Genomic DNA, 27,082 nt, shown 5'->3' with positions numbered 1-27,082 from the left:
GGAATGGCACGTGGTGACCCAGAGCTCATACTTGGCAAATCAGATCTGCCTTCAGTTCTGGCGCTTTCCTCGGACGTGCAGCTTCCAGCACAGTCATGGGATGACCGTGGCGGGAGTGCCGCTGGATCAGCATCCGTGTGTAACTGGGACGTGCCCACCTCATCGCTGTTTGGGGCGATGTCCACCCGTTCACGCTGTAAGCGCGGAAGGATGGGACAGGATTCCTTGCATGACGTTGACGTGCTCTGGAATACGTTTCCTTTTAAAACTGTAGGCTGCAGGGACTGATTTGCCCTTTCTTACTGAAACAGTCGTCTGCGTAGAGCAGTGAACTGACTTTAAAACTCAGTGGCTACAGAGAAAGCAGTTTAAAGGTGCTGAATGTGAAGCAGGGTTTCTGGATGAGGGTTCGCTCCGCCTTTGAATCCTAGCTGATTTGTCCCAGAAGCTACATTTTCATTTGTTTCTCTCTTAACTGCTTGCTTGTGCTGGATAGTTTTGTTAGAATCCCGCTTTTCTTTCAGGCCTACTGTCAAAGCAATGTAAGACTAGAACAAAATTATAATTACAATTCTTCTGTGCAGGAGGTGCATCCAGCCCTTGCTTCCTAAAATGAGTTTGGAACAGAAGTGATAAAAACCAGATGGCTCAGGTTTATAAGAGCTCTTTGGTGACTGGCTTCAGGCCCTCCTCGGTGGTTATTAGCCAGAAGTTCCTGGATGCCTGTGCAAACTGCGGAGCGGGGAGCACGGGTGTCACATCAGGCCTGTCTAGGGCAGCAGTCGTCAGGCCAAGAAGGGAACATGCCACGAGAGGATCACTTTAGATCTTGCTCTGCTGTGGAGGTGTGTTTGCAGAAACGCCTGAAGTCCCTTCCTAAAGCAGCACCGTTTGTAGCCTAAAGGGAACTTGGAAAGTGGGGTGGGGGGAAGCTTAGACTTTCCAGGCTGCCTCCTGCTGTGAAAGACTGAACGTCCCTTCGTGCAGGTAAGTGGCATCTACACAATATTTAGCAAGATGAGCACAAGAGTGCAGCTGGCTTGGTGAGGCATTTCTTTCCTTTGCTACTGCGCAGAGACTGGGACGAGCAGGTCCCAGTGGCTTTGCTGACATCCAGCCCACAGAGGTGGCTGATACTCAAATGTTTGGCAGGAAAGCAGGCTGCAGTCCAGGAGGTGGTCCTGAATGTGGGAGGCTTTGATGCTTTCAGACCCTTCCTTCGTGTAGAATGGCCCTCCAGGGCAAGGCGTACGTAAAAGCCTGGTGAAGTGTCGCTGCAGGAGGGCGTCCCTGCTGCAGGAGGGCGTCCCTGCTGCAGGAGGGCGTCCCTGCTGCAGGAGGGCGTCCCTGCTGCAGGAGGGCGTCCCTGCTGCAGGAGGGCGTCCCTGCTGCAGGAGGGCGTCCCTGCTGCAGGAGGGCATCCCTGCTGCAGGAGGGCATCCCTGCTGCAGGAGGGCATCCCTGCTGCAGGAGGGCATCCCTGCTGCAGGAGGGCAGCAGCAGGACAGCCAGCTGCTGGGCACACCACCTTCTATTGCAGAACACCGTTTACTGGGGAGGGAGCGACTGCACGGCCATCGCCTGACCTTTCCTTTGCTGATTCTCCCAGCTGCGGGATGTGTGATGGGGGAGCAAGGGGTAGCAGGAGGTGTGTGGGCTGCAAAGGCAGGTTAGAAGTACCTAGGGCTGGAGGAACTTCTGTTCCCCCCTCCATTCTGGAGAGGATCGCTAGGACTGCGGAGGCTCCAGCAGTACTTCGAGGAAACTCGTGGTGCCCACGCGCGGCGCTGATAGACATCCCAGAGACAGTCCGGTGTCGGAACCCTGCTGTGGAAGTTGGGTGGGAATGTAAGAGGGCACCCACATGGCTTCTGAGGTGCTGATGTGATGCAAACCTGTTGGATCCTTGATCTGATTAAGAACAGCTTTCAGAGCTGATATCCTTCACTGGGCGGATGGTAGCGCTGTGGTTACTGGTTTTAATGGGAACAGAAGTCCTTCGAGACAGAGGTGGGATTAAAAGATAAAGTATAAGCATTTTTCCTCAGGTCTGCTTGAAAACTGCCCGTTCAAGGAGCTTGCAAGTAAATACCACTGTCCTCAGACTGACGTTCTGCAAACTTTCTTTTGTCATCTTATGCTGGATTAGCCTCAGCTTTGGGACAGAAGTGGCTCCTGCTTGCTTTGGCACTTCTGCTCAGGGGCTCTAGCAGCTCTAATGATGTGTTTTGACTTACAGGTCAAACTTAGAGCTTGGGCTTGAGCTGGTGATGGAGATGTTCCTGCACTCTGCTTCCAGGCCCTCAGCTGCCCCTTCTCTCAGAGGAGGAGTGTTTCGCAGCAGAAATCCATGTGCTACCGTCTGGGCAGACCTGTTAGTCTCTCCTTAGCTGACAAAGCAGCTCGTGGAGTGGCTCCCACAGCTGCTGGTGTCCCTGCAGTGTTGTCAGCAAGACAGACTTGCCTCTCTTGGTTATTACGTTAAAAACCTGCAGTGGCATAAACATGAACAACCTGCACGTACCTGTGACTATTGGGGCGGAACGGGACCATCTCGCGGTGTCAAGGATTTCTCCGTGACTCCGTGCTGATGGACCTCTGCTCTTGTTCTCTTTGCAGTTGGTTTCGTAAGAAACACGCTCAGGCAGAGGCTCTGGTGCCCATACCTCCCAGCCCGGAAACGAAGGACAGGTGGAGAAGTATGACGGCGGTGCCTTATCTGGAAGATCTGCATGGCTACAATGAGGAAGAAGATGATGACTTGTATGACATTGAAGATGATATCATCTACACTCAGGACTTCACAGTACCAGGTAGGAGAGGCTGATGCTGGGATGGCTGGGGCAGAAGTGGCTTTTTTTCCTTTGTCTATTTAAAGCTTTTCAAGGTCTGAATAACCCTTTCAGCTGCGGGGGGAGACTATTGATGATTACGCGGTGCGTGACGCGCGGTGAGGGAGCCGTGATGCTCCGGATGCCTCGGTCCTTTATTTGATCGACCAGGGTGCCCCTTCCTGTGTGCTACCCGCATGCCAATTTCCTTCCTTCACCCAGTAACCACTTGCTCCTGCTGCACTCTCTTGTTCAGCACATTTAATTCTTTTGGCCAGTTTTGCTGGACTGTTATTTTGGAGCAGAGCCTTAAAATGAGTCAGTGTCCAGAGCAGGTGCCCCATCTGGGGAAGAAGGTCGCTTAGAGCCTGACACGGACACCTCTTTTCTGCTTCGGTCTCGGAAACTGTCTGGTTACAGAACTGCTTCTGGCTTTCTGAGGTTTCCTGTTGTTTTCAGGCAAAGCCCATCGGTGAGCGCAGGGGGTGCGTGGTTTAACTGGGGGTTCTTACAAAGTGGTGGCGATGGAGTGGCTTTCCTTCTTCAGCCTCTGCGTACCTGCCCGCGTGTGGCTCGCGAGCAGGTGGGCTGGAGGGCACGCTAGTGGCGAGGCCGAAGGCACAGGCTGCTCAGCGTTACGGCCACGGCGGCGTGGTGCGATCGAGGCGGCGGTTTCTGTCTCGCTGTTCTCACTGCCCACGTAACAGAACGGCAGTTTCTGGACTGGTGGCTCCAGACTGGTTTGGCTGCTGTGGGGGGAAGGTTTGCAGTGCTGTGTGTAGGGCTGCTGGTTTACTCCACCATGGTGCCATCAGAGGTGTTTGCAGCTGGCCCTCCCTTGTGACGAGGAAGACTCTGGTTTCTGTAGTTCAGGACTAACCAAACTGCTTTAGTTTCTCTGCAGTGACGGCCTGGTGGGCGTCAGTAGAAGTGAGGTCTGGTTTTACCAAATCTTGCACCTGAAGACCTTGGGTTTAGTCTTGGTTTCCTGGTTAGGTGGAAATGGCTTTTTTGCGCTGTCATGGAACAATAAAGTGTCAGGTCTTGGATTGTCGTCAGCGTCAAATCGTGCCCGATGCTCAGCGTTTCCTTGGGCAGCAGCTGGAAACAAGGCCGACTTCCCAGGCAGCGCTTCCGAGGGGAGAAGGGCAGAGCTTGGAGCCCACCAGCGACGGCAGCGCTTCGCTCCGTGCCGTGCGATGTCCCTGGGTGACGGTCCCAACGGGGCGTCCGCTCAGGTGTTCAGCCGAACGGATACGGAGGTGGGTCGGAGGCGGAGCCCGCCGAGATGAAGGGAGCCTCATCAAAGTGGAACAGATCCGTTTCCAAGTGCTGATTCACTGGTGGCAGTCGGGTGATTTATAACCTTTGTAACAGAACTGGTGTCCCCGTGCCAGCTGGGTGACCTGCAGAGCTCTGTCCTTCGCTCTCTTCTTACATCCTGCAGGCTCTTGTGCCAGAACCTGGCCAGGCCAGGCCTTTCCTTGCAGCTTTTGGAAGGAGGGATCCTCTTAGAAACGTGGTCACCTCTCTGAAGCATGTACTTGATTGCGAGGGCCTGTAGGCGCGGGAGAGAAGAGCATTGCCAGTGGCGTTGCCGCTGTCGGAGGTTGGTCAGCCGTTGCACGTCTCACGGGTGTGTGAGGTGTAACTCTGCAGGCGTGTTGGGGCAGACAGTGGGGCCTGAGCACGACTCTGGGGCTGAAATCCATGACCAGCATCACTTACATCCCTGTCTGATTTTGCGTTTTCCTTTCTGAACTGGCTTCAAGAGGTGGAGGGGTGGTACGGTGGGTCTGGGCGAAGCGTTGTGCCCACGTGTGCACCTTTAGCTGTCTGACTGTCCTTAGAATCGTAGAGTCATGGAACGGTTTGGTTCGGAAGGGATCTGAGAAACCATCCAGTTCCACCCCCCTGCCATGGGCAGGGACACCCTCCACTACACCAGGTTGCCCAAAGCCCCATCCGAGCTGGCCTTGAACACTTCCAGGGATGGGGCAGCCACAGCTTCTCCGGGCAACCTGTGCCAGTGCCTCACCACCCTTAGTGTAAAAAACTTCTTCCTTAGATCCAATCGAAATCTCCCCTCTTTCAGTTTAGAGCATTCTCCTGCCGTGGGGGGCTGCAGCTGCATCCCACGGGCAGCGTTACTGCCCCGTGCAGGACCAGGAGCCTGGCCGGTGCCGGAGCTCCTCCCGCAGCCGTGCCTCTCTGCCAGCGGAGCTGGATGTGCCCCCGCACACAGGCAGGTGACTCTGATGGTGGGAGATCATCTCCAGCGCGGTAACGTCAGCTGCTACATGCTCCTAATGCCGACAGCAGCATTTAAACCCAAATAAGAGCTGTCATGTCAGAAGACGACAGGCAAATTACTGCAAGATTTTTTAAGTTCCGTGTAATTCGTGCAGTTTCGGAGGGATTAGAGACCCGAAGGTTAATTGTGGCCCCATGGACCAGCACTTCCCGTGTCACAGTTAGCCAGGTGAGCAGGCTGGATGTGATCTGGGTGTAACTTAACTGGGGAACGATGATGGGTTTCAGCCTTCCGGTTATTTCAGGGGTTGTTGCTCAATTCCTTGGGTAGGTAGTGAAACAAAGCGTCGTTTCCAGCCAGTCGGAATGTGTTCTTCCCAGCACGTGAGTGTTACGCTTCCGCAGTGTTGGTGGCTGAGCTGGATGTGTCCGTGAAGGGTGGATTCTTTGGCGGGTATCAAGCACAGCAGTCCAGATGTGGGCAGGAGCTCAGGGTGTCCCCCAGGGAACCATCCGGAGCGGGAGGAGGTTTTTCTCTCCTGGATGTTCTCGTGCTGCTCCCAAGCAGCCGCCGCTGGCAGGCAGGGCCTGGCTGAGGGGGGTCACTGAGTCTGAACACGTGCGGCTCTTCGCCACCCGTGATTTGGGAACGTCTTTGAGCATGGAACAAATTCTCGTCCCACAGACAAATCCCCTCTGGCTTGGCTTGCCCTAGGAAAGACAAAAGTGTGGTCCTGCGTGCCCCCAGGCCCGGCAGGGACAGGTTTGGGTTGGACTTTAGCTGAGAACTGGTGCGCTGTGGTGGACCCTTCTCCTGACTTTCCCCTGCAGCTGCCAGTGGGCTGTGATGGGTCCAGCTGTGGGCAGGACTTGGAGAGATCCCTGAAGTGGGGCTGTTGACAAAACCCCAGGGAAGGGGCTGGTGAGGCGGGACGTGGAGGTGCAGTTCACAGGTTCGGTGTTGGTGGTGCCCCCACCAGAAGTCCAGCACTCATAGGAAGCTCATGGGAGGAATGAGGGTGAGGAGGGAGCCCGGTGAGGGCACATCACGCTCTGGTGGGGCCACACGGCGCCTGCGAGGCTGGGGGGGCACACCTTGCTCACAGCAGGAACATCCATCTCCTTTTTTTTTTTTTTCCCACCCGAGTCTTCCCGCAGGATCCTTTTGAACCCGCTCAGCTCCGTGCAAGTGCTACATTTCTGACAGTGATGCCACATTCAAACAAAAATTAAAAAAGCCTCGTGCATGACTGATCGGCTCAGTCGTGGCTCCGCTGGGCAGCGAGAGCAGCGGTGCGGTGACTCATGGGGGGAGTGGGTGTTGGGTTTGGGAGGGGAGAGAGAACCTCATTGAATCTTGCGTTCCTCGGAGGAGGAAGGGGCTTTGAGAAGGCGCTTTTATTTTTAAAGGGTTATTTAAAGATTCATGCAGCTCTGCAGAGAGCTGTAAACGTTTCGTGCCGCTGGTTCAATCGGTGTTAAACGTCTCGGCGGAGAGGATGACCGTGGCACCGGCACGTGACGCAGCGCCCGCTCCAGACGTGTGCAGTAAATGGAGGGGAGCATCTTGCGTGTTGCTTTCGTGCTGCCTTCACGTGTCGAGGGCTGCGCTCCGCTTCGTTTTCCCCCTCCCCTGCCATTAACCCCTTCTGCTGCTGCAGCCCATCCTCCCGCAGAGGGGAACCACTGCAGAGCTCCGTTCTGGGGGTTTGGTTTCACTCCTTCAGCGTTCAGCCTGAGGGGACTGGAGTCTGTGAGTAGAGCCTGGTGCTCGAAACGGTGCGTTTTCCTGCCGCAATCCATGGATGCGTGTTCGTGGCTGACAAAAGCAGCGATTCAAAAGCTCTTCATGGTTTTATTTTGAATCCTTTTTTGTGCCTGAATGAGCTGGAGGGAGCCATTAAGAACTGCGAGAGGTGGCAAGGACGGACGTGCCCGTTCTCAGTGCCTCTCTCAGCCCCCTTTTATTTATTTTATTTTTAGCTCCGTTCAGCGGTAGCGGCAAGGTAGGATGTCGCTGCTCCCACAGACACAGCGCTGGGTCACTGGCTTCCGCGTGGGCAGGCAGTTGCCAAGACTTCATCCCGTGTTGAATTTTTATTTTCATTAATTTGAACGTCAGCAACTGTCATTGGTGAAGGAGATAAATTAGCTTGCAATTCCCCCTCCCTCCTCGGTATCCATAATAGACTCCTGGGACTGTGCTTTTGAAGCAGGGTGGGAGTGGGAGGAGGGAAGAGTCACACAAAAGACAAATGAGCTGTTTGGATATAATATTTTTTTCCCTCCCCAGTCAGAAATGTTAATTGATTTGGCCTGAGTTCAGCTGAGGGAGGGGAAGGATAAGTGCTCAGCTTTGCTTAGGATGGGGTTATTTGAGGCTCTGCAGACGTGTTGTTGGGATGTACAGAGAAAAGGAAAAATCTTGAACTGGGGTTGGGGGGGGGATATATGGCTGGGCTGGGCTGCTCCCTGGCTGCAGCCTGGCCCACAGCGTGCTGCTGTGCTCCGGGTCACTGGGGAGAGCCCCTGGGCTGGAGGAGCTCTGGGGGTGCTCTTAGAGCTTGGACACCCCAGCCCTTTCCAGCAAGTCACTCCCTCTGGAGGGGTCAGAAGCTGGAAGCTGATGGGGTCAATAGTGGGTCCGTAGGTGCACGGCCGGGCACAGCCAGTGTCTCTGCCTCGTGCTCCTGAGCCTCTCGCCTTGCCAGTCGCTTCCAGAAAGCATTCGAGGGAACGACCCATCTCCAGGCCACCTCCGTCCGTTGTGGTGCTGTGCGAGGAGCCGGATCTGCGTTTCTCCGGAGGTGCGAGGCTGGACAGCCCTGCCCCGGGGAGCGCGGTGGTGCCACTGGCTCTGGCAGCGAGAGGCTCGGGGGCACGAAGCCAGGGGCTGCCCCAGTTGATCCTTGTCTCTTCCCATGGCAAGGCAGAAGTGCTCAGGTAAGCGGCAACAAGCCAGTAACTGGGAGCTGTGTGACAGTATGGTGGAGCTGTCGAGGAGGGATGCAGCGGGTCCATGGGGGAAGCTGTAGCCCAGCATCGCCCTGAAGCAGGCAGGTCCATCCTGTCCTCCCTCTCCCGCTGTTCTCAGGCCCCTGGCCGGAGCCTCTGGAAGAGCAGCAGTACCTCACCCAGTTCTGCCTGGCCAGAGACCCCGCTCTGGGGAGAGGAAGGTGGGTGCTGAAGGGGACTGTCTGGACAAGGGGACCTCGGGGTCCTCTTGCAGCTTTTGTTTCCCAAATGACTCTTGGGACGTGCTGGGCTCCCAGTAAGAGCCATGCGGGGATGGAGGACAGGAGCAGAGCAGACAGGAGCCCACAGTGGTGGAGGAGGGTGCAGGGGTCTGAGATGGGACCCCCACTGTTCTCCTCCGGAGGAGAAGCAGCTCTCCCACCACCCCCGTCCCCACGTGTGTCCCCCTCCTCCCCGAGTGCAGCGGTGCTGGGGTGATGGTTGGCGCAAGCAGAGGGATGACGTGCCGTTCGGCCTTGGCGGAGAAAGGATGGAGCATCCTTTAAAGAAAATTATACATAATCGTCTTACAGCCTTCGCTTCCACTCAGCCCTCTGAGTCATAACTGAAGGGCCCTGGAGCGTGACGTTCCTGCTGGAAGGAAATTGCCTGGCTGGATCCGGTGGGGGGGAGCCGGGAACCTGACGAACGCTCTCACCAGCCCTGCGTCTGGCCGGGGGATGCGCCACGGCGGTGACGGCGTGCACGGCTGTGGCGGTGTCCCCTCCTGCTCTGGGCCAGGGCTGCACCAGGGGGGCCCTTTGTCACTCCCTGGGTGGACGGATGTGACCCGAGCCCTGGTCCAGCCCTGGCACCGGGCAGATGCCTCTGAAGTGGCTCTTCATCTGCTGTGCTGAGTCACGCCGAGCTGCCCGCAGAGAGGGGCTGATCTGAAGCTGTTCTCCCATCTGGGTGTCCCCTTTTAGGGGACGGTGACACCCCTGAGCCACCTAAACGGGCAGTGCCCCAACAGCTGCCGGATGCGGCCGTGGTGCCGCGGGTGCCGCAGACCTTCCCGTGCGCTGCCGGAGTGGCCGGAAGTTCAGTCGAGCCCCTGGGTGCTCCGCGGGTCCGTGGATGGGGCTGGGACTTGCACCCTCCTCCAGAGAAGGGAGTGACTTCCTCCACTGCTGCCCCTCTGCTGCTGCTTGGGGGTTCAGGGTGGGCACGGCGGCTGCGGGGGACGAGGGGGCACACTGTTCTCCCGACCTGGACCCGCCGTGCCCATGGCTCTCGCTCGCTGCCTCAAGTTTTCAGTTTTTCTTGTGTTCTGGGGAAACAGGTAAAACCAGTCCCCGGTGGGAGCGGGGTGGGATCTGTGCTCTGGGGCTCCCTGCCCCACGTGCCCCCCACTTGGGCCGTCTCCGTGGGCCTCGAGGGTGTAGGAACGGGCTCGGCTTCCCTCGGGAGCAGCGGGGCCGCTGCCCGCCCGCCGCCTCACCATCCCCTTCCCTTGCAGGACAGGTGCCTGAGGAGGAGGCAGGGCAGAACGGGCAGAGCCGCGGCCGAGGGCTGCCCAAGGCCGTCTGCATGAACGGGACGGAGCCGGGACAGCTGAGCACCAAATCCAAGGCGGAGCGGCGGGCGAGCGCCTCTTCCAACCCCTCGCGCAAGGCCTGCTCCGCCAGCAGCAAGATCCGCAAGCTCTCCACCTGCAAGCAGCAGTGAGGGGCACCCCCGCCTCCGCGCAGGTACGGGGGCAGCCCGGTGCCCGGGGAGGGTGGGGGGCACCTCTGAGCCCACCCCAGCCGTGGGCAGCGGGAGGGAGCTGGAAATGGTGTCACGTAGTGTGGGAGGGGGGGAGAGGTCTGGGTCTGAGTGTGGGACCCCCCGTGCCCCCCCGTCCCGCTGTGCTCTGCCCGCTCCTTGCGAGCTGCTGGCAGAATCCGTCCCCTCTCCTGGGCCGCAGTCGGGCTGTGTCATGGCAGCCCCTGTCCCTGGCACCGGACTCCCCTCTGCTGCGCCCAACTGGGGGGAGCAGGAAGCCTTCGGCGTGCGGAGGAGCCGGGCTGCAGCGGGATGCTGAGCACCGGGATGTTTCCGGAGGTGTCCCTGAGAGAGGCCCCCGTGGGACCCCCACCCCGGCCCAGGAGGTGGCTGTGTCACCCATGGCCGGGCGCTGCCGTGCCCGAGCCCCTTCCTCTCCCGGGGGAAGCTGAGCATCCTCCCCGCTCCCCCCTCCTCCTGCCGGCTCCTTCCTCCCCGCTCCGCAGCCCCCTCCCGTCTTCCCACCCCTCATTCATAACGGAGCCCGCGGTGACTCACGCTCCGCGCTCAGCCGCCCCCGCCGCGCTCAGCCGTCACCGGCGCTCGTGGGGCTGCGGCTCCGCCATCTCTTCGGATCACGACCAGCTTTGGGGGGGGGAAAAAGAGCCAGGAATAAGATCCCGTTCCTCCGCCCGCAGCTGCCGGAGCCACTCGGCCCCTTGGCAGCTCCCATCTTTAATTCGGGGCCGGAGTGAGTCACCTGCGCCGGGAGTCACCGCATGGCACCGGGGCTCCCCGCTCCCCGCACGGGGCTCCGCGGCACCTCCTGGCACTGCCGGGAAGGAGAGGGGCCAGAACCCGGTTCTGCCACTGCTGACGCTCCCTCCTTGGGGAGGGCCGGCTGGGAACCACGCTGACCCCCCGTACTCGGCGCCCCCAACCCTTGGAAAGCGAAATGTGCTCGTGGCACAAATGGAGTTGTTCGTGTTTTCCCAGTGGGCATCTGCTCCTGGGGTCACCTGCCAGCACCCCAGCCCCTCCGGGCACGGAGCGGGATCCCCGGACCCCCTCCCACCTCGTCCAGTGGGACGGGGAGCCCTGGGGCAGGATGCGACCTGGGTCAGAGCGGGGTTCGCACCCTGGTGTGGCACCACCCCCCCCCCGACCCCCCCTTTCTCTCTCCTCCCGCAGCCAGCGGCCCCGGGCCCGCCCGCGCCCCCCACCCTCGCCCGTCTCTGCCTCTCTCCTGGGAGCGGACTGTGCTCGCGATCCAAAAAGCAGCCGGAGGAAACCAACCCCGGAACCGCCCCCCCTGCGCCCCGCTGCGGCCAGCGCCAGCACCCCGAGCCGGGGGGCCGGACCCCACTCACCGCCGCGGGGGACGAGATCTCCGCGTGGGAAGATGCCGCCCCTCCTCCCCCACCACTCTGCCAACGAGACACCGATTCTGGTTTTAATTTCGCGATGGGAAGGGTGGGGTGAGCGGGGCAGGGGGCCCCGTGCCCCCCCCGGCTGTGTAGAAGTCGTGCAAAGCCATTGCCGTGCACTTTATGTTTTAGACTACTGTTATATATTATATATTTTCCTCTTTTTTTTTTTTTTTTGTTTATATTTGCGGTATATTTAGAGATTCCTACACATCGTGATGTGTTTAAAATAAACCAGATGAGGAGAAAAAACAGGTATTAAGACAAAGCAAAACTCTATTAAACCTGCATGCTGTAAAGGGCTCGGAAAAGGGAACGGAACGGGGGCGTTCGGCGTCTTTTTTCTTTTTCTTTTTTTTTTTTAAAAGAAAAAAAAAAATAAAGTGAAAACAGCGAGGTGGGTTTCATGTCCTTCCTCCTGCAGCCAGCGGGGTGGGGGGTGTGGGCCGGGTCCCCACCAGCCCCTTCTGGGGGCTGGGGGCCCCCCCCAGACAAACCCTCCTCTTCTGGGAGCAGCTGCGGGGGTGATGCTGGGGCAGGATCGGGCCCCTGCCCCCTCCAGCAGCTCCGGGGGCGGGGGGGAGGTACAAAATGGGCTCAGAAAAGTCAGTTTTAGGTTTTTTCTCCTTCATTTATAGACTTACAAACAGAATCGTAGATGGAGTGAGTGCTTTGGACAGACTGCGGAGGGACGGAGCGACGCGGCCTCGTTCTCACATGCAGTGGGGGGCACGGGGCCCCCGCTGAGCCCTGCCTGCCCCCCCCAGGTGCCCCACCTTGGGCTCCTCTTCCTTGTTTTTTGCCCATCCTTTGAGACACAAATCAAAACCCAACGGACAGCTGACTCCTCCCGGCGCAGCACCCACCTCTGTACAAATCAATAAATACCCTCTGAGCGCGGCGCTCCGGGGGGGGTCACCATGGCACAGCCCTGCCCGGCCCCACGCGCTGCTCCTGCCCTACGTGCCCAGGCAGAGGGGACGGCACAGGGGGCACGTGATGGGCAGCCCCCACCCCTACGGGGGGTCTTTACCAGGGGTGCCCAGGGCTGCTCCTGCCTCCCCCACCCTGGGGAGCCCCTCCAGCATCCTCTGGCTCCAGGCCCCCCTCCGCTTCCAGTTGAGATCCCAGGCTCCCTGCAGCACCAGGGGGTGCGTGGGCTTGAGGAGGCAACTCCCCCCTCCCCAAATAACTACCCCCTCCCCAAATAACTGCCCCCCACCCCCCGGGTGGCACCGCAGCAGCCCCCGGCTGGAGGGGGGGACACCCAGCAGCATTATTGCTTGTAAAAGAGAGGGAGAGCGTCTCTGCTACACAGCTCTGCCGCGCGGTACAGATTGGGGCTCGGCTGCGTTTGGGGGTTTATTGGCACAGTCCCTCGGCGCTGCCCTCCGCTCTGCTCCACCGCTGTGCTCCGGGCACCCCCAACCCGAGCCCTCCGCCACTGCTGCCTGGCACCGCGCTCCCAGGGGCTCCGGGGCTCGGCCACCCCACGCTACCGGACCCCCGCGGTTGGGGGGTAACGGTCAGGGGACCCCACGTGCCCTCCTGGCCTTCCTGTGCCGGGGCCACCCTTCCCACAGCGCCCTGGGCACCGTGCCAGGCACCGCGCTGGCAGCAGGAGGGGCTGGAGCCCCGAACCCCAGTGGGGGCCGAGACCCCTGTGCCAGGGTCTCTCCTCCTTGCGCTGGGCCTAAACAGGGCTGTGGTCAGGGGGGGCATCGCTGGCTGCCACGGCCACCGTGCGCTCCGTGCTCTCTCCCGCTTTCCTCAAGTGCCCGTAGAGCCGCTCCTCGAGGCCGCCGGTGATCTTGTCCATCAGCTCCGAGCCGGAGCCCAGCCCCAGGCACCTCCCGGGGCCAGGGCAGTCGTCATCCCCGGGGGGCTCGGAGCCAGCCTTGGGCTCGGGTGCCACCTCTCCGGGCTCCTCCACAATCACCTGGATCTCAGGGTCGGGCAGTGCCGGGGCGGGGGGGACTCCGTCGGCTGCCTCCGCCGCCTCCTCGTCGCCGGCGCTGACGATGCGGGGCAGGGGGCTGTGGAAGCGGGCATCCAGGGGGTAGTTGGCGCTGTCGCCGCGGCGCAGGGGCGTGCGGTGCCGCTCCAGCGCCGGGTAGCGCACGCCGGGGTCGCTGTACTGCTTGGCGTGCTGCCACTGCTTGCGCAGGTGGGTGCGGGAGCGGTGCTTCCCCCGCAGCGGCGACTCGTCGAACTGGGGGTCGTGGCGCACGAAGGCGTTGAACAGGGCGTCCGTCTTCTCGTCGATGCTGTAGTCCCGCCGGGGCAGCGCATCCCGCCCCGGGAACATCTGCCCGTACGGGGACCAGGCCAGGGGGCTGTGGGGACGGGGGGGTCCCCCACCTGCTGCGCCCCGGGCAGTGCTCCCCTCCTCTTCCTCCTCCTCCTCTTCTTCCTCCTCCTCCTCCTCCGGCTCCCGGCCCTCGAAGCTCTCGAAGATGGTGCCTTTCCGCCCCGCGCTGGTGAAGCAAATGCGCTTCTCGGAGGCCGTCTGGTCCTTGGGGGGCCCCTCCTCGCCCCCCCGGCTGGGTGCCTCGATGGAGGCGTAGCCACTGTCCATCTGCAACAGCTTGCGTGTGCCGGGCTCTGACTCCTCAGGCTTGGGCCGACCCCAGAGCTTCTCCTCGGGGCCTTCGGCCTCGTCCAGAGAGGAGGAGGGGCAGGGGGGCACGCCGCCGGCGGAGGAGATGCTGTCCCCACCATCGCTGCGCACCGAGTCCTGGTCGTTGCTCCGCTCGGAGGAGGCGTACAGCTCCAGCGAGGCGCGCAGGCTCCAGATGTCATGGTAGGCGCTGGGCTGCTCCGGGACAGCGGCCTCGCCGGGGCTGCCTGCGCCCCCCTCACCCGGCTCTAGCCTGTGGGCACCACCCTGGTGTCACGGCCAAGCAGCAGGCAGGGGAGATGCCAGCCCAGCGCCCGCAGGTTTCGCAGCGGTGCCGTAGTGCCACGCGGTCCCCCATGCTGCTCCCACGGCCCTGCCCATGCCCCGATCCACCCTCTCCATCACCAGCTCTCCCTGGGACCCCTCACCCAAGACCCTCACCCCTCGGCCACCCCACCAAAGCTGCACGAAGGCGGGAGCCCTCGGTGCGCGGGGCAGTGCGGGGTCCCTCGGCGCTTTCCCAGTGCCCAGCTCGCCCGTCCCCGTCCCCTCTATCTACTGAAAAATACCTGCCGAGAGAGGGGGGGGGGCTGGCGGGGGAGGGCAGGAAGGGGCCGCCCGCAGGGTGGAAGGCCACGTCATCCGTGTGGGCGATGTACTGGATGATGTCGGTCTGGTGGGGGTCCCGGTCCTCCTGGTCCATGCTCTCGCTGGCCGCCCGCTGACGCTGGAACTGCCGCCGCTTGGGAGACCCTGGCGGGGGGCGAAGGGCAGGGCTGGGAGGGACAGTCCCATCACGGCACGGCGAGCCCCCATCTGCCCAGCCCATGCCCGTGGGGCCGTGCTCCCCACTGCCCCCACCTCTGGTGTCCAGGCTGGATGCCCGCTGGGTGCTCTCCAGCTTCCACTTCTTGATCCTGAAGTAGGGGCTGGCCCCGTCCAGGCTGGCGTGACGCCGCAGGCGGGTGAAGAACTGCAGGACGGGACCCTGGGCAGGGGCTGAGGGGGGCTCCCCGGGGCTGGCACTGCCCGTCCCAGCCGCCTTCCCACTCCTGGGCACTGCTGTGAACTGGGGGAGGTGGGGGGGCTGTGAGTGCCCAGTCGGCTCCAGGCACGGGTGCCCCAGCTCGGCTGTAGCAGATGCAGAAACATCCCCCAGGGCAGGATGGGGGGAGCAGAGCCTGTCTCTAGCTGGGTGCTGACATCTCTTCCCCACAGCCCTGGCATGGAGAGGGGGGACCAGCAGCCCCCCCCGGGGCACGAGGCTGTCCCTGTGCTGGGGGATCAGGGCAGGGACAGGATCCCTGTGGCCGCACAGGCTGCCAAGGCTGGAGACCCTCTTCGGCTGCCCGGTCCCGGCTCCCCGCCCCGGCACTCACCGAGGGACCCTCCCCGGAGTCGGAGGAGGCGGACGGGCTGGCCTCCGTGAAGCTGGTGTCCACGGTGGAGTTGTAGGTGTCCCCGGGCAGGGCAGAGCTGGGGCACACGCATGGCTGGGCAGCGCCGGCTGGGGCAGGGCCCCCGCGGGGGGCTGCAAGGCAGAGCGTGCTCAGGGGGCTTTGCACCAGGGTCGGGGGCCAGGAGGGGCTCCCCAGGACCCCCCGTGCCTGCATCCAGCATTGCCCTAAGACTCGCACCCCAGGTCCAGCAGTGCCTCCCTGGGGTGCTGCAGGATGCCCGGACCCCCTGTGCCCTCGTGGTCCTCCACGGTGCTGGGCTCTCACCTGGAAGATGGCAAGGCCGGGCTTGGGCGGGGGCAGGCGGGGGGTCATGGCCAGGCTGTTCTCGCTGGACTCGCACTCGTGGATGGTGACGATCTTGAGGGCGGGCGGTGGGAGGTGCAGGTGGGTCAGGCGGGCGTTCTTCAGGTGGTGGAAGTCCCCCTCCGTCAGCGTGTACCTGCGGGGCACACCGGGTTAGGAGGGTCAGCCCCGGTGCCCCTGGCCCCTGCCGCAGCCCAGCTGGAGCTTCACCTCCTCCCCTTCTCCTGGGTCTTCTTGCTCTGGTCGAAGAGCGCGGCCTCGTTGAAGGAGACGCGGCGGGCGGCGGAGGAGCTGGAGGACAGGAACCGCTCGCTCTCCACATCGCGGTAGCTGGAGGACGACAGGCAGTCGGGGTCCTCCACTTTGATGGTGATATCTGTGGAGAGGGGGGTCAGCAACCAGGGTCCCCCTCCCTCTGCGATGGGTGCCAGCTTCCCCAGCTGACGCCTGGCAAACTTGCTGCACCCAGGGCCTTGATGCCAGCCCAGTGGTCCCTGCTCCCCACTGCCAGTCCTGCTCATGTATCCGGGGCACTGCTGGGATGGATGATAGAGGGCACAGGCAGGGTGCAGCCATCCCTGCCCCAGGGCTGGGGGCTGCACCCAGGAGAGGGCCCAGGAGGGCCTTACCCCCCCCCCCCCTCCCCAGGGGGTGCTGCTGGGGGTACAGCTGCTGTTAGCAGTGCGCCATCAATGGCAGGTCACCGTGGCACCCCTGGCCATGGCACTAACCCTGGGCTGGCTGCGAGTCGTCCAGGTACGTGGTGGTGGTTTTCTCGGGGTCATCGCTGGCTCTGCAGAGGGAGGAGGGTCAGCGGTGCCCGGCACCAGCACCCCCGGCCCCCTTCACGGTGACTCGTGCCCCCACAGCCCATCCCCACCTGGAGTGCCGGCGGTCGGCCTCACAGCACCGGCGGCAGATGATCAGGATGCCAGAGAGCAGGACCAGGGTGCCCCCGATAAAGATGGAGAGCAGGGCGAGCAGCAGCACGTAGCCATCCTGGGGGGACACCTCACCGGGCACCGTCTGCACAGGGTGGCAAAGGCTGAGCTGCCAGCGATGCACCGGGGGGCACAACACGGCCCAGCCCCAAACCCAGCCCCGCCAGGGGGCCAGGGCAGCTTCCCCCGCGCCGAGGCTGACGCCGAGCGCTGCTCCCCAGAGACGCTGGCGTTCCCCCGCCACCCCCGGGCCTGCTGCCGGCTCCGGGGACCCGCCTTCACCAAGGCAACCGCAGCCGGGGGGCAGAGCTGCCGGTGGCCCCCAAACCGAGCAGGAGCGGGGACGGGACCCCAACCGTGCTCCAGCGCGGGGGTCGGTGCTCACAGCCCCCCACCGGCAGCCCTGTCTATGGGAGAGGGGCTGATCCAGCTGCAGCAGCACCCAGGACCCCTTGGACCCCCAGCACCCAGAGCGTCTTAGGGGGCTGCACAGCGCGCAGAGAGGTGTCACCCACCGCCAGGACCAGCGGTGCAGGGTGGGGGGCAGCGGGGCCGCTGCCGACAACAGCCCCACAGCAGCCACGCAGACCCCGCACCTCCCGGGCGCTGCCCCACGCCGCGCCGCGCATCCCCGCCCTCCCCCGGGACCCCGAGGAGGGCAGCGGGGGGGGGGGCGGGCAGGGGGCCCCGCTCACCGTGGCGCTCTCGGTCGCGTTGTCCCACGGTGTCGGGTCATCGCTCATGGTCCGTCCCGGCCCGAGCGCGTCCTGCGGCGGGGGGGGACAGCGGGAAGCGCCGGGCTGGGGGCGGCGGGGCCGGGCCGGGGGCGGCGGCGGCGGCTCCTGCCCGGCCCCGGGCCCTGCCCGGCACCGCGGTGCGGAGCTGCCGGGAGGGACCGGGAGGGAGGGACCGTGATGGAGAGATGGAGGGAGGGATGGAGGGAGGGACCGGGATGAAGGGATGGAGGGAGGGTGTGGTCAGGAGGGAGGAGGGGAGCAGGGATGGAGAGGCAGGACCGCTGCCCCTCCCCGGGAACCCCCTCGCCCGCCGCCGGGCACAGCCCCCGGGCACGCGTGGGGCACAGACCCCGTCCCCGCGCCAGCAGCCGGTGGGCGGAGGCCGGAGCTCCCGAGCGGCGGCTGGTGCCGGTGGCCAGAGCCGGCCCGGGGGAGCCCGACCCGGCCCCGGGGCCCCACCGGGGCTCGCAGGGGCGGAGGTGACATCGCGCTGCCGCCCCCGGGGAGCCGCGGGGCCAAAGCGCAGCGGCCGCGGGTCCGGGCTGCCCGGGGGGGCGGGGCGGCGCGGGTCCCCCACCCCCGGGTGAACGGAGCCGGCGTGGGTGTCGCCGGAGCGCGGCGGGCGACGCTTCTGAGTCAGCCCGGCAGCGGCTCCGTCACCGGCTGTCCCCGTGCGGGGGGGCCGGGCCGCCGGGGGGGCCGGAGAAGGGCCGAGCTCCCGCGGAGCGACAGCCACCGGGGCCGGGGCACGGACGGACGGACAGACGCCTCCACACCCCGGCCGTGGCACAAACCTCGCGGCCTTTGGACCCCCGGCTGAGACCCCCTCGCCCTGCCGCGCCCCGGGAGGGCGCTTCCCGGGGCCGCCGAGCTCCGGGGCCGTGTGTCCCGGTCCGTGCGTCCCGGGCTGCGGGAGGGGGCTCGGGGCTGAGCCGGGGCGGGCGATGCTGGTGTCGGGGGAGCCCCCGGGGTGGGGGCAGGGTGGGCGTTGCACCGGCCGCGGCGCTCGGAAACTGCTCAAAATCAGGTCAGCGAAAAACGTGAACGGAGTCCGCGGCCGGGGGGGGGACGCACAGCGCGGGGGGAGCCGTGCCCGGCTCGGGGGGATATGGGGGTGCTGGGGACCACCCCAGTGCGAGCCCCCCCCTCACCTGAGCCGCTGGGGCGAGCGGGGCAGCGCAGGGAGGCGCGACCCCCGTGGGGGGAGAAGCGGGACCCTCCTCTGGCCCCCGCTGAGCCGGGGGCGCGGGGGACCCCAGGCCCGGGAGCGGCCGCAGGTCCCCGCGGGACCGCACCCCACGGGCGGGATCCCGGCGGGGGGCGCGGGGGGCCGGGGTGAGCAGGAAGAATGTCCCTCCTGTTCCCCATCATGGAGGAATCCCGTCTCCATGGCGACCCGGCGGGAACAGCACGACCATTGTCTGGAGGAGGGAGCCGGTCCCGGGCTGTCCCCGCGGGTCGGGGCGCGGGGCCGCCTCCTGCCCGCTGCCGGTGCCCGGGGCGGGGGGCTCGGGGCCGGGGGATGCCAGTGTTGCCCCGCTCCTGCACGTGCAGCGGGCGCCAGGGCGGGTCTTTGCCCCACGCGTGCGTCCACCCCGCGGGGCCCGGCTCGGCTCCCCCCGGCTGCACCGACACCCCGGTCCCAGGCCGGTGATGGGGATGCGGGCAGGGATGCGGGAGTTCGGGAAGGATGCGGGGAAGGATGCAGGCAGGGCTGGGGATGCGGGAGCGGGCAGGGCTGGTGACAGCGAGGCAGGAGCCCCCGGGACCTCCACGCGCGGTGGGGCGTGATGGGCTCCCCTCGGCCGGGCCGGCTCCGGCTGTCGCGATAGGAGCTGTCGCGAGGCGGCGGGGCCAGGCACTCACCTACAACCGGGACCGGGGCTCCATCATCGCCGCCGCTGCGCTCGGTGCGGCGGGGCGGCCCCGAGATTTATGAATGAACCGGAGCCGCCCCCGCGCGGCGCGGGCGTCACGTGGGGACAGGGGCTGCCCCGAGCCCCGCCCGCACCGGCCCCGCCCGCACCAGCCCCGCCCGTCCCGAGCCCCGCCCGCACCAGCTCTGCCCACACCCAGCCCCGCCCGCACCAGCCCCGCCCGCACCAGCTCTGCCCGCACCAGCTCTGCCCGCACCAGCCGTGCCCACACCCAGCCCCGCCCGTGCCGAGCCCCGCCCGCACCAGCTCTGCCCGCACCAGCCCCGCCCGCGCCGTCCCCGCCCGTCCCGAGCCCCGCCCGCACCAGCCGTGCCCACACCCAGCCCCGCCCGCACCAGCCCCGCCCGCCCCGGCCCTGCCCGCCCCGCAGCCCCGGCACGCGTCGCGGATCGGGCGCCCCCCGCGCCCCCTCGCAGCCCCCCGGGGGGATCCGCCCCTCGGGGCTCTGCGGAGCCGCTCTCGCCCCCCGCACAGACCGGGGCACTACAACTCCCATGCGCCCGCGCGGGGGCCACGCCCTCTTGCGTCACTTCCGCCCGCGCCCGGCGCCCCACGGGCCGTGTAGTCGCGCGCGCGGGGCACGCCGGGAGCTGTAGTCCCGCCCCTCCCGCCGCGCCGCCCGCTCGCCCTTGCCGCCGCCGCCGCCGCCATGTTCCGCGCCCGCCGCCTCCTCCTGCGCCTCTGCGCCCGCCCCGCGCTGCCGCCGCCCCGCGCCCGCGGCTATGCCGAGCCCGCCGGCGGCCCGGCCGCCATGGCCTTCACCTTCGCCTCGCCCACGCAGGTAGGCCACGGGCGCGGCCCGGCCCGGGGCCCCCCCGGTTTCCGCCGCTTCGCCCGGGGCGGCCGGTGCGCGCTGCGGGCTCAGGGCCCCGGGGCGGGCGGGGCGCGGCCGGTCCTGCCGCCCCCGCGGGCTGCCAGTGCCCGGGGCCGGGACGGGAGCGAGCGCCGGGGCGCGGGGGAGCGGCCCGGGGAGGGCCCGGTGGCGGCGGCGGGCCGGGGCCGGGAGCGGGACCGGGGCCGGGCATGGCGGCGGTGCGCTGTGCTGCCGCCGGCCCTGACCTTGGCCCTGACCTCGGCCCTCGCCCGCCGCCGCCGCGCCCCCTCCCCACCGGCTGCCCCTCCCCGCCCCTGCGGGCGCCCGGGGCCGCTGCGGCTCGGCCGGGCCTGCGGGGGGACGTTCGTGCTCTTCCAGTCGCGGCCGGAGCCGGTGCGGGCCATGCCCCGCCGCTGCCGGGGCTCCCGGCACCGCTCCCGGCTGCGGGGCACGGCCCTCCGGCTGCCCCCGCAGCGCCCGGCTCCCGCGGCAGTGGGGCCGTTGGCATCGGGGTTCCCCGCGCCCTTCCCGGGCCTCTCCCGGCTGCGCCCGGCGCCTCTCGCCCACTCCCGACTTGGTGTCTCCGCGAGCCGCCTCCGTGCCGCCGCCTCGGAGCGCTTTCCCACTCCGTTTGCCAGGACCGCTCCTGCGGAGCCCGGCCCCGTGCCCACCCTGCGGTGGTTCGGGCTGTCCCGGTCACCCCGTGCCATGTGTTAAATCCCGTGGCACACCAGCTGCCCGGAGCAAGGCTGCTCCCCCGGGGCGGGGGCACACTGCCCACTGTGGCCCTCCGGAGTCGGGGCAGCCACCTCTCTCCGTTCCTGGTGACCGACTGTTCCCGTTGGCTTCGCCCTCCCCATCCAGGTGTTCTACAATGGTGCCACCGTGAAGCAGGTGGACGTGCCCACGCTGACCGGCTCCTTCGGTATCCTGGCCTCCCACGTGCCCACCCTGCAGGTGCTCAAGCCGGGCGTCGTGACGGTCTATGCCGAGGACGGCACGGCCACCAAGTACTTCGGTGAGTGGCACTGGGGAGGGGGTGGCGTGTGCGGGGGGGGTCCTCAGGGCTCTCGCGAGGGAGTCTCCGCCAAGCAAGGTGTGCCCTGCTGCGCTGCCAGGGGGTTCTGCTCTCCCAGCCTGCCGGGGGCTGCCAGAGGCTGCCCTGCGGTGCCAGGGGATCGCCCTGGGAGACGGGGCTCAGCATGGGGCTGTGATCCGGGGTTGGTGTTCTCGGTGCTGCTCTGGGAGCATCCCCAGCTCAAGCTTCCCCGTTGGCACGGAGCGAGTCCCGGCGCGGCTCGGGAAGTGCTATGGGAGAGCGTCAGGGTTTTGTGTCAGCAGAGGGATCGTGGAGGTTCCAGGGATCAGCATGCCAGCGCTGTCCCGGTGTCAGCCCCCAAAGGAGGCCCATGTGGCATCCGTGCCCGCACTCCCCTGCCCGCGCTGCCCAGCTCAGCCCTGCTGCTGTGCCTTTGCCTTTGCAGTGAGCAGCGGCTCCGTCACGGTCCATGCAGACTCCACCGTGCAGGTGCTGGCGGAGGAGGCGGTGACGATGGACATGCTGGATCTGGCTGTGAGTACCCTGGTGCCCGCGGGCCAGGCCACACTCTGCGTCCCTTGGGCAGCCCCTGGCAGTCCGGGTCCCTCCCAGAGGGGAATTTGCTGCCTGTGTCTCCGTCACGCTTTAGCCAAACCCGGCATGTTCCCTCGTGTGGGGTCGTTGTCTCAGGACCTTCCTGTGGCTGCGGAAAATACACCCAGACCAGGGGCTGTGCCGTCACCCCGAGCTTCCCCATCACCCACGGATCAGGATCCAAGGCTCGGGGCTCCTCCAGCTGTGGGGAGGGGAAGCCACACAGCCGTTAACCCTTCTCCAGGCTGATGCCCTCCCCTCCGACAGATGCTGACCTTGCCCCTCCCCACCTTTCTTAGCCTTGGGAACAGCTTTTCCCCAGCAGGCGTCTGCTGCCGGTGCAGCTGGGCATGTGATGGAGCCGGGCATGCGGGGCCAGCAACGGTGAAGAAGGGAGGGGAGGAGAGGGGTGACTCGGGGCTGTAGGACAAGTCCTCTGTCCTGTGGTGGACTCTGGGTGACACGTTCCTCGTGCTCCCGTGCTCAGACTGCGAAATCAAACCTGGAGAAGGCTGTTTCGGAGGTGGCTGCGGCGCCCGATGAAGCAGCTAAAGCAGAAGCTCAGATTAAAGTCGAAGCTAACGAAGCCCTCGTGAAGGCCCTGGAGTGATTAAGGTAAACGGCACCCATGTCCCGGCCGAGCTCTCCACACCGGCTCCGGAGACAAGTCCCTGCTCCGTGCTGCCCGCAGGGACCTTCCTGGCAGCAGCCAGGCCTGCGAGGCTGCCCATGGTGGGACAGGGGTTTGTGCCCGGGGTTCAGGGAGCGGTGACACGAGACCTGTCCCTTTCCATGGTCGGTGTCAGCTCTGGGGGCGTCATGGGGGCCCCCTGCCCGGAGCCACTAGATGGCAGCAGGGCCCGGTGCCGTGCCGTGCCGCGCTGCGCAGTGCCACGGGGTTCAGCCTGACCCGGGACAGGCTGGGAGCCTGCGGTCACTGGTGGGGCCTCACTGCTGCCTCCATGTCCCTGCTGGGACAGGTGGTGGCAGCGGGCACCCAGAGCAGGCTGGGTGCCCAGGGCCCTGGAGGGAGCGCGGTGTGTGCCCTCTGCGCCGTGTTTGCTCCCTTCCGCTACAACCAGACAGCGTCTGTCTCGGGGGAGGCAGGGCTGGGCTGTTGCCTCATGGCCCCTTTCCCTCCGCCGTGCTACGACGGTGCCTCATCCCTCTTCTTCCCACGGGCTGGCAGCTGGCAGGTTTACTCGGCAGCAGCGCGCGTGCTGTGCCTGGCAGGTGAGTCACCAAAAGCCCCTCCGATGGCCTCTCCCTGGCGCAGGAGCGGGGCAGCGGCTCCCTGGCCGTCTCCCTGATCGCTGGTCCCTGTGCTCTTTGGCCCGGGAGGACAGGTCCGAGAGAGCCGGCGGCTCTTGGTTACCCGCAGCGGGCGAGCAGCCTGAGCCAGGGCCAGGCCCTCGGATCGGAACCCGCCGCTCCGCCGAGCCCGCCCCACGGTACAACCGACTCCGCTTCTGTGTGTTGCAGGAATCCCAGTGTCGGTGTAGAGAAACCCCAGACTGTCCCGCTTGTCCTGGCGTCCCCGATGGTGCAGATGGTGCGGGACAAATGGAGGCGGAGAAAACGCTCCGATCAATTAAAAGGAAATGTAATCCCGTCTCGTGGCACGTCACCTTCTTCTGAGGCAGCAAATTGCAGCTCGGGCCGTGCCAGTGGCTGGGTGCCCGGGGCGGGCTCCTGCCCCCGCGCCGGGGTCTGCCGGGGCGCAGTCACGCTGGGACACGTCCCTCCAGCACTGCCCAGGGTTCGGCTGGGGATTCCTGTGGGAGATTCACCTACGGGAGGCTTATCGCGCCGATTTTATAACCCCCCCTGGTGCTGTCAGCCACCTCCACCTCCAGTAATCCACCTGGGCAGCAGGATTACGGCAGCACGGGAGGCGGCATCCACGGGGCAGCGCAGGTCTGTGCCAGAGGCTTCCTGTCCCGACTCCCCCTCCTCATCCAGCGCTGGTTTTGCTCAGCCTCCGGCTGCATTGCCGCAGGAATTCACGCCGGCCGGGCTGTTTCTTCGCGGCACTTCTTGCAGCTGGCCAGCAGCTGCCCGGGTGTTGACCCATTTCCACTGCGCGTGTGGCACGCAGAGCAGAGGAAATCTCCCCCTGCTCCTTGGGGATGGGCTCGGTGCGGAGAGGGAAGCAGATGCTGTGCGTGGTGGGAGTCGTTCCTGAATCCGTGCATGGTGGGGGCCGTTCCTGAATACGTGCGTGGTGGGGGCGGCTCACAATGGTCACCGCTTGCCCCGGGGCTCGCTAGCCCAGCAGCCCTGTCTGAGGCGGCTGCCCCGGGATGAAGTGGGAGGTGCTGGCGTGTCTGCAGCGGGCTCCGCGCTCCCCGCGTGCCTGGAGAAGCGGCACCGCCGCCGGGAGGGAGTGGGTTCGAGCGAGGGCCCGGTTCTGCCTGTGCCAGACGCCCGAGGACGTGTGTCTTGCCAACGGCACCATCTGCTGCCAGGCTCCTCGCTCCGTGCCGGCCTCCCCAGAGGGATTCCAGGTTCCCTCTGCTGTGGAACCCCCCTGCAGCGTGAGCCCGCCAGCTGGGGGAGGCCGAGGTGGCCGGCGGCCCCCTGGCACGTGGGGCTGCGGTCCCTCTGCCTCGCTCTGATCCCCGTTTCCCCGCAGTCTTCCAGTGCCTGCCCGGGAGCGCGAGTCAGAGCGCCCGCGTGGGCAGCTGCTGTGGCGAGGGGCAGCGGGCCGGGGCTCCTGCCTGCCCTCCCCAGGGGCCGTGGTCCCCGCGGCTCCGCAGCCGCAGCGGGGCACGGCTATTTTCGGCGCTGCCGCCCAGGATGTAATCTTGGCTGCCTCCTCTTCTTCTCACCACCTCCTCCTCCTCCCCCTCCTCTCGCTCGCTCTGTCTCTCTCTCCCCCTCCTCGAGCGATCCGAAATAGCGCCGCTGGCGTTACATTTCTCGCTCCGCAGCTTATTCAAAGCCCCGGAGCTCCTGACGCTGAGCCTATTTGAAGCTCAGCCGACTTCCCAGTTTCTGAGCTGCTCCAGTGCCTTTTTCTTCCCTTCCCCTCTCTTCCCTGTTTTTTCCCCAAAGGTCACGCGTTGTGCCGTGCATAAGCAAAGCCTCAAAGTCAGAGCGAGCGCTGATTAAAACGTCTCGGGAATAACTGGGGACGGACGGCTTCGCTCCCTCTTCCGCTCCCTCTCGCTGCGCTCTGTGCCCGGTTTCTATTTGCGGCGTGCGTGTGCCTCTCGACGCACGCAGCCGCTCTTTCCGACGGAAGGTGGCTGGGGTTTCTGGTTTTTGTTGGTTTTTTTCATCTAATGGAAGAGCGTTGGCGAGGCCGGGAAGCCGGGGAAACGGCCAGCTGCTATTTTTAGGATGGGAAAAAAGCATCTCCGTCAGCGTCCTCTCACCAGCTCTTCCCACTGCCTCCCTCCAGCGCCGGGGGGGTCGGGGGGCCGGCAGGGATCCGGCCCTGCCCCGTTGCAGGGTGCCCTTGGCCGGGCTCTCCGCAGCGTGACGCTTGCTGGGGCTTGTAGTCTGCTTTTGGGGGTGGCCAAGGGACCCTGGGGACGTCCGTGCCCAAGGCAGCTGCCCTGGGCAGGGGCTCTCTTGCCCGCCTGGGGGTGGGGAAAGGTTAGGGTTAGGGCTTTTTCCTAAGCCCCGCTCTGCCAGCACCCCCTGCTATTGCCAGGCAGGACCAGAGCAGCACTGGGCAGGGTCTGCCTGCACCCTGGCCGATGGCCCCGTGGTTTGGGGGTGCAGGGCAATGGCTGCGGGCATTCCTGGGCTCTCTCTGTTCCCTCTGCCAGCCCAGCCCGCTCCCCACAGGGTCCCCCGGCTGCGGCCTCGACTCTGAGCCCCTCACCTGCCTCCGTCCTTTCCCACCGCTGCTAATTATCTGGTTCTGCCGAGAGCAGCGTTCTCCTCCTCCTCCTCCTCCCCCGGCTCGCCGTGCGGAGCGCTCGGCTCCCTCTGCCCACGCCGGGAGCCGCCATCAGTCACGTCCCGCTGGATGCCACGGAAATGGTCTCTGACTCCCTGCTTGGCGCAGAAGACGCGCGGCTGCGGCCGAACCGGAGGCAAAGCCCTTCCCTGCTCCCGGCTCGGTGCCGGTGCGGTGGGACAGACCCAACTGCGGGGAGGTGGGGGTCCAGCCCCGATGCGGACCGTGCCCGTACCGCTGATGTGATTCAGCGGGCGAGTCCTCCCCAAACCGGCCTGGCTTGGGGAGGTGGTGAGGCCGTCCCGGCTGGCAGCGGCACCGGCACGGCGCTTGGCTGTCCCTGGAGCGCTGGCACGTGCCCTTGGGGAGCGTGGCCTCCGTCTGTGGCTGGGGCCGGAGATCTTTGGGGTGAGAGACCTTTCCCCGCCGCTTTTGGAGGCGGTGGGTGCTGGGGCAGCGCCTTGCCCCCGCGCCGCAGTCCTTGCCCCGGGTGGGGGGACACGAGGCCGTGGCGGCCGGGAGCATCGGCGCAGCGCGGCGGAGTTCTGATGGGGAGACTGGGATCTGCTTGTCTCTGGCTTTCGGCCGCCGCAGGGCAGGGTGGGCGTGAGAGGGAGACGTTAGCATGGAGGGAAGGGCTGCCTGGAAAATGGCGTGAGCGGGCGGGGGGCCGGCGCGTCGCCCTCCTCCTTCCCTTCCACCCAGGGCTCTCGCCCGTGGCTCGCGGCGGCTGCTGCCAGATGGAGGGTGGGGAGCCGGGCCGGGAGCGCTCGGAAAGTGAAGCATCACCGTTTCTGCCGGCAGCATCTCTTCTCTTGGGGGGATGATTTCCGAGAGGGGCCGGGCTGTGCCGGGCTGTGTCCCCCGGTGCCGGTGTCCCCTCCCCGTGCTTGGCCGCGTGGCGTTTCCACCGTCCCACCCAGATCCCAAATGCAGGGGAAAGGTTCGTCCCTCTGCAAGAAAAAAAAAAAAAAACACCCAAAGCCCACGGCAGCCCCAGGATTCCCCCGGCTCCCGGCTGGACTGACTCATCTGGCAGAGCCGCCCCGTCCCTGCCCAAACCCGCCGCGCTCGGGATCCTGCCCGGCCTCTTCCAGCCGCCCCATGATCGCCCTGCGTCCTCCATGCCCACGTTGCAACATCGGGGTGGGGGCTGCAGGGGCTGCCCCCCACCCCTCATCCCTGTCGGGGGCATCCGCTGCCCAGGGGGCTGCAGGAGCTGGAAGGGCTGAGTATGGAGCTGAGGGAGCATTGGTGCCAGGCAGCCCCCTGCCCATCCCTGCCAAGGCTCCATGGCACCCGGGTGCAGACCTGGCTCCGGCCAGGACCCCTTCCCGGCCCCCGTGGCCATGGGCCGCTGCCTGTGGCCCCGGTGCCAGCCTGGGAAGGTCGGCAGAGGCTCTGCACGCTGCCAGCATGAGCCCGGCCGTGTCCTTGGGCCACGCTGCCCTTGGGTGGCTCGAAGGCCGTATCCTCGGAACTTCCTTCTCC

The 27,082-nt window shown here is 65.8% G+C and overlaps 3 protein-coding genes across 4 annotated transcripts in view; 2 read left to right on the top strand and 1 right to left on the bottom strand.

The window, feature by feature from the left end:
- STK11 (serine/threonine kinase 11) overlaps nucleotides 1-9,767 on the top strand; it is a 39,064-nt gene extending 29,297 nt beyond the window's left edge. Inside the window, exons 8-9 of the mRNA XM_086627674.1 lie at nucleotides 2,620-2,813; nucleotides 9,559-9,767. Coding sequence (XP_086483800.1) covers nucleotides 2,620-2,813; nucleotides 9,559-9,767 — 403 coding nt within the window. The remainder of the gene's footprint in view (nucleotides 1-2,619; nucleotides 2,814-9,558) is intronic.
- Nucleotides 9,768-12,926: 3,159 nt separating this feature from the next.
- On the bottom strand, nucleotides 12,927-17,300 carry CBARP (CACN subunit beta associated regulatory protein). The gene is given in 10 exon segments (XM_086627919.1): nucleotides 12,927-14,106; nucleotides 14,423-14,606; nucleotides 14,715-14,922; nucleotides 15,233-15,336; nucleotides 15,339-15,384; nucleotides 15,578-15,752; nucleotides 15,827-15,992; nucleotides 16,348-16,409; nucleotides 16,497-16,642; nucleotides 17,253-17,300. Coding segments are annotated over 10 exon segments (2,319 nt in total).
- Nucleotides 17,301-19,880: 2,580 nt separating this feature from the next.
- ATP5F1D (ATP synthase F1 subunit delta) lies at nucleotides 19,881-23,290 on the top strand. 2 transcript variants are annotated; one of them, XM_086627753.1, is made up of 6 exons: nucleotides 19,881-20,012; nucleotides 20,910-21,063; nucleotides 21,530-21,618; nucleotides 22,166-22,293; nucleotides 22,868-22,911; nucleotides 23,161-23,290. In XM_086627753.1, the coding sequence occupies exons 1-4, from the start codon at nucleotides 19,881-19,883 to the stop codon at nucleotides 22,286-22,288; spliced, it is 498 nt and encodes a 165-aa protein (XP_086483879.1). In that variant the 3' UTR covers nucleotides 22,289-22,293; nucleotides 22,868-22,911; nucleotides 23,161-23,290. The 2 variants fall into 2 exon arrangements, with proteins under 2 accessions (XP_086483879.1, XP_086483880.1); XM_086627754.1 differs by lacking the exon at nucleotides 22,868-22,911.
- The last annotated feature ends 3,792 nt before the right edge of the window (nucleotides 23,291-27,082 follow it).

Source organism: Tauraco erythrolophus, chromosome 28 (assembly GCF_009769465.1).
Source record: "Tauraco erythrolophus isolate bTauEry1 chromosome 28, bTauEry1.pri, whole genome shotgun sequence".
Taxonomy (NCBI): domain Eukaryota; kingdom Metazoa; phylum Chordata; class Aves; order Musophagiformes; family Musophagidae; genus Tauraco; species Tauraco erythrolophus.
The sequence above is the reverse complement of the archived record's forward strand: the minus strand, read 5'-3'. Positions and strand labels throughout refer to the sequence as shown.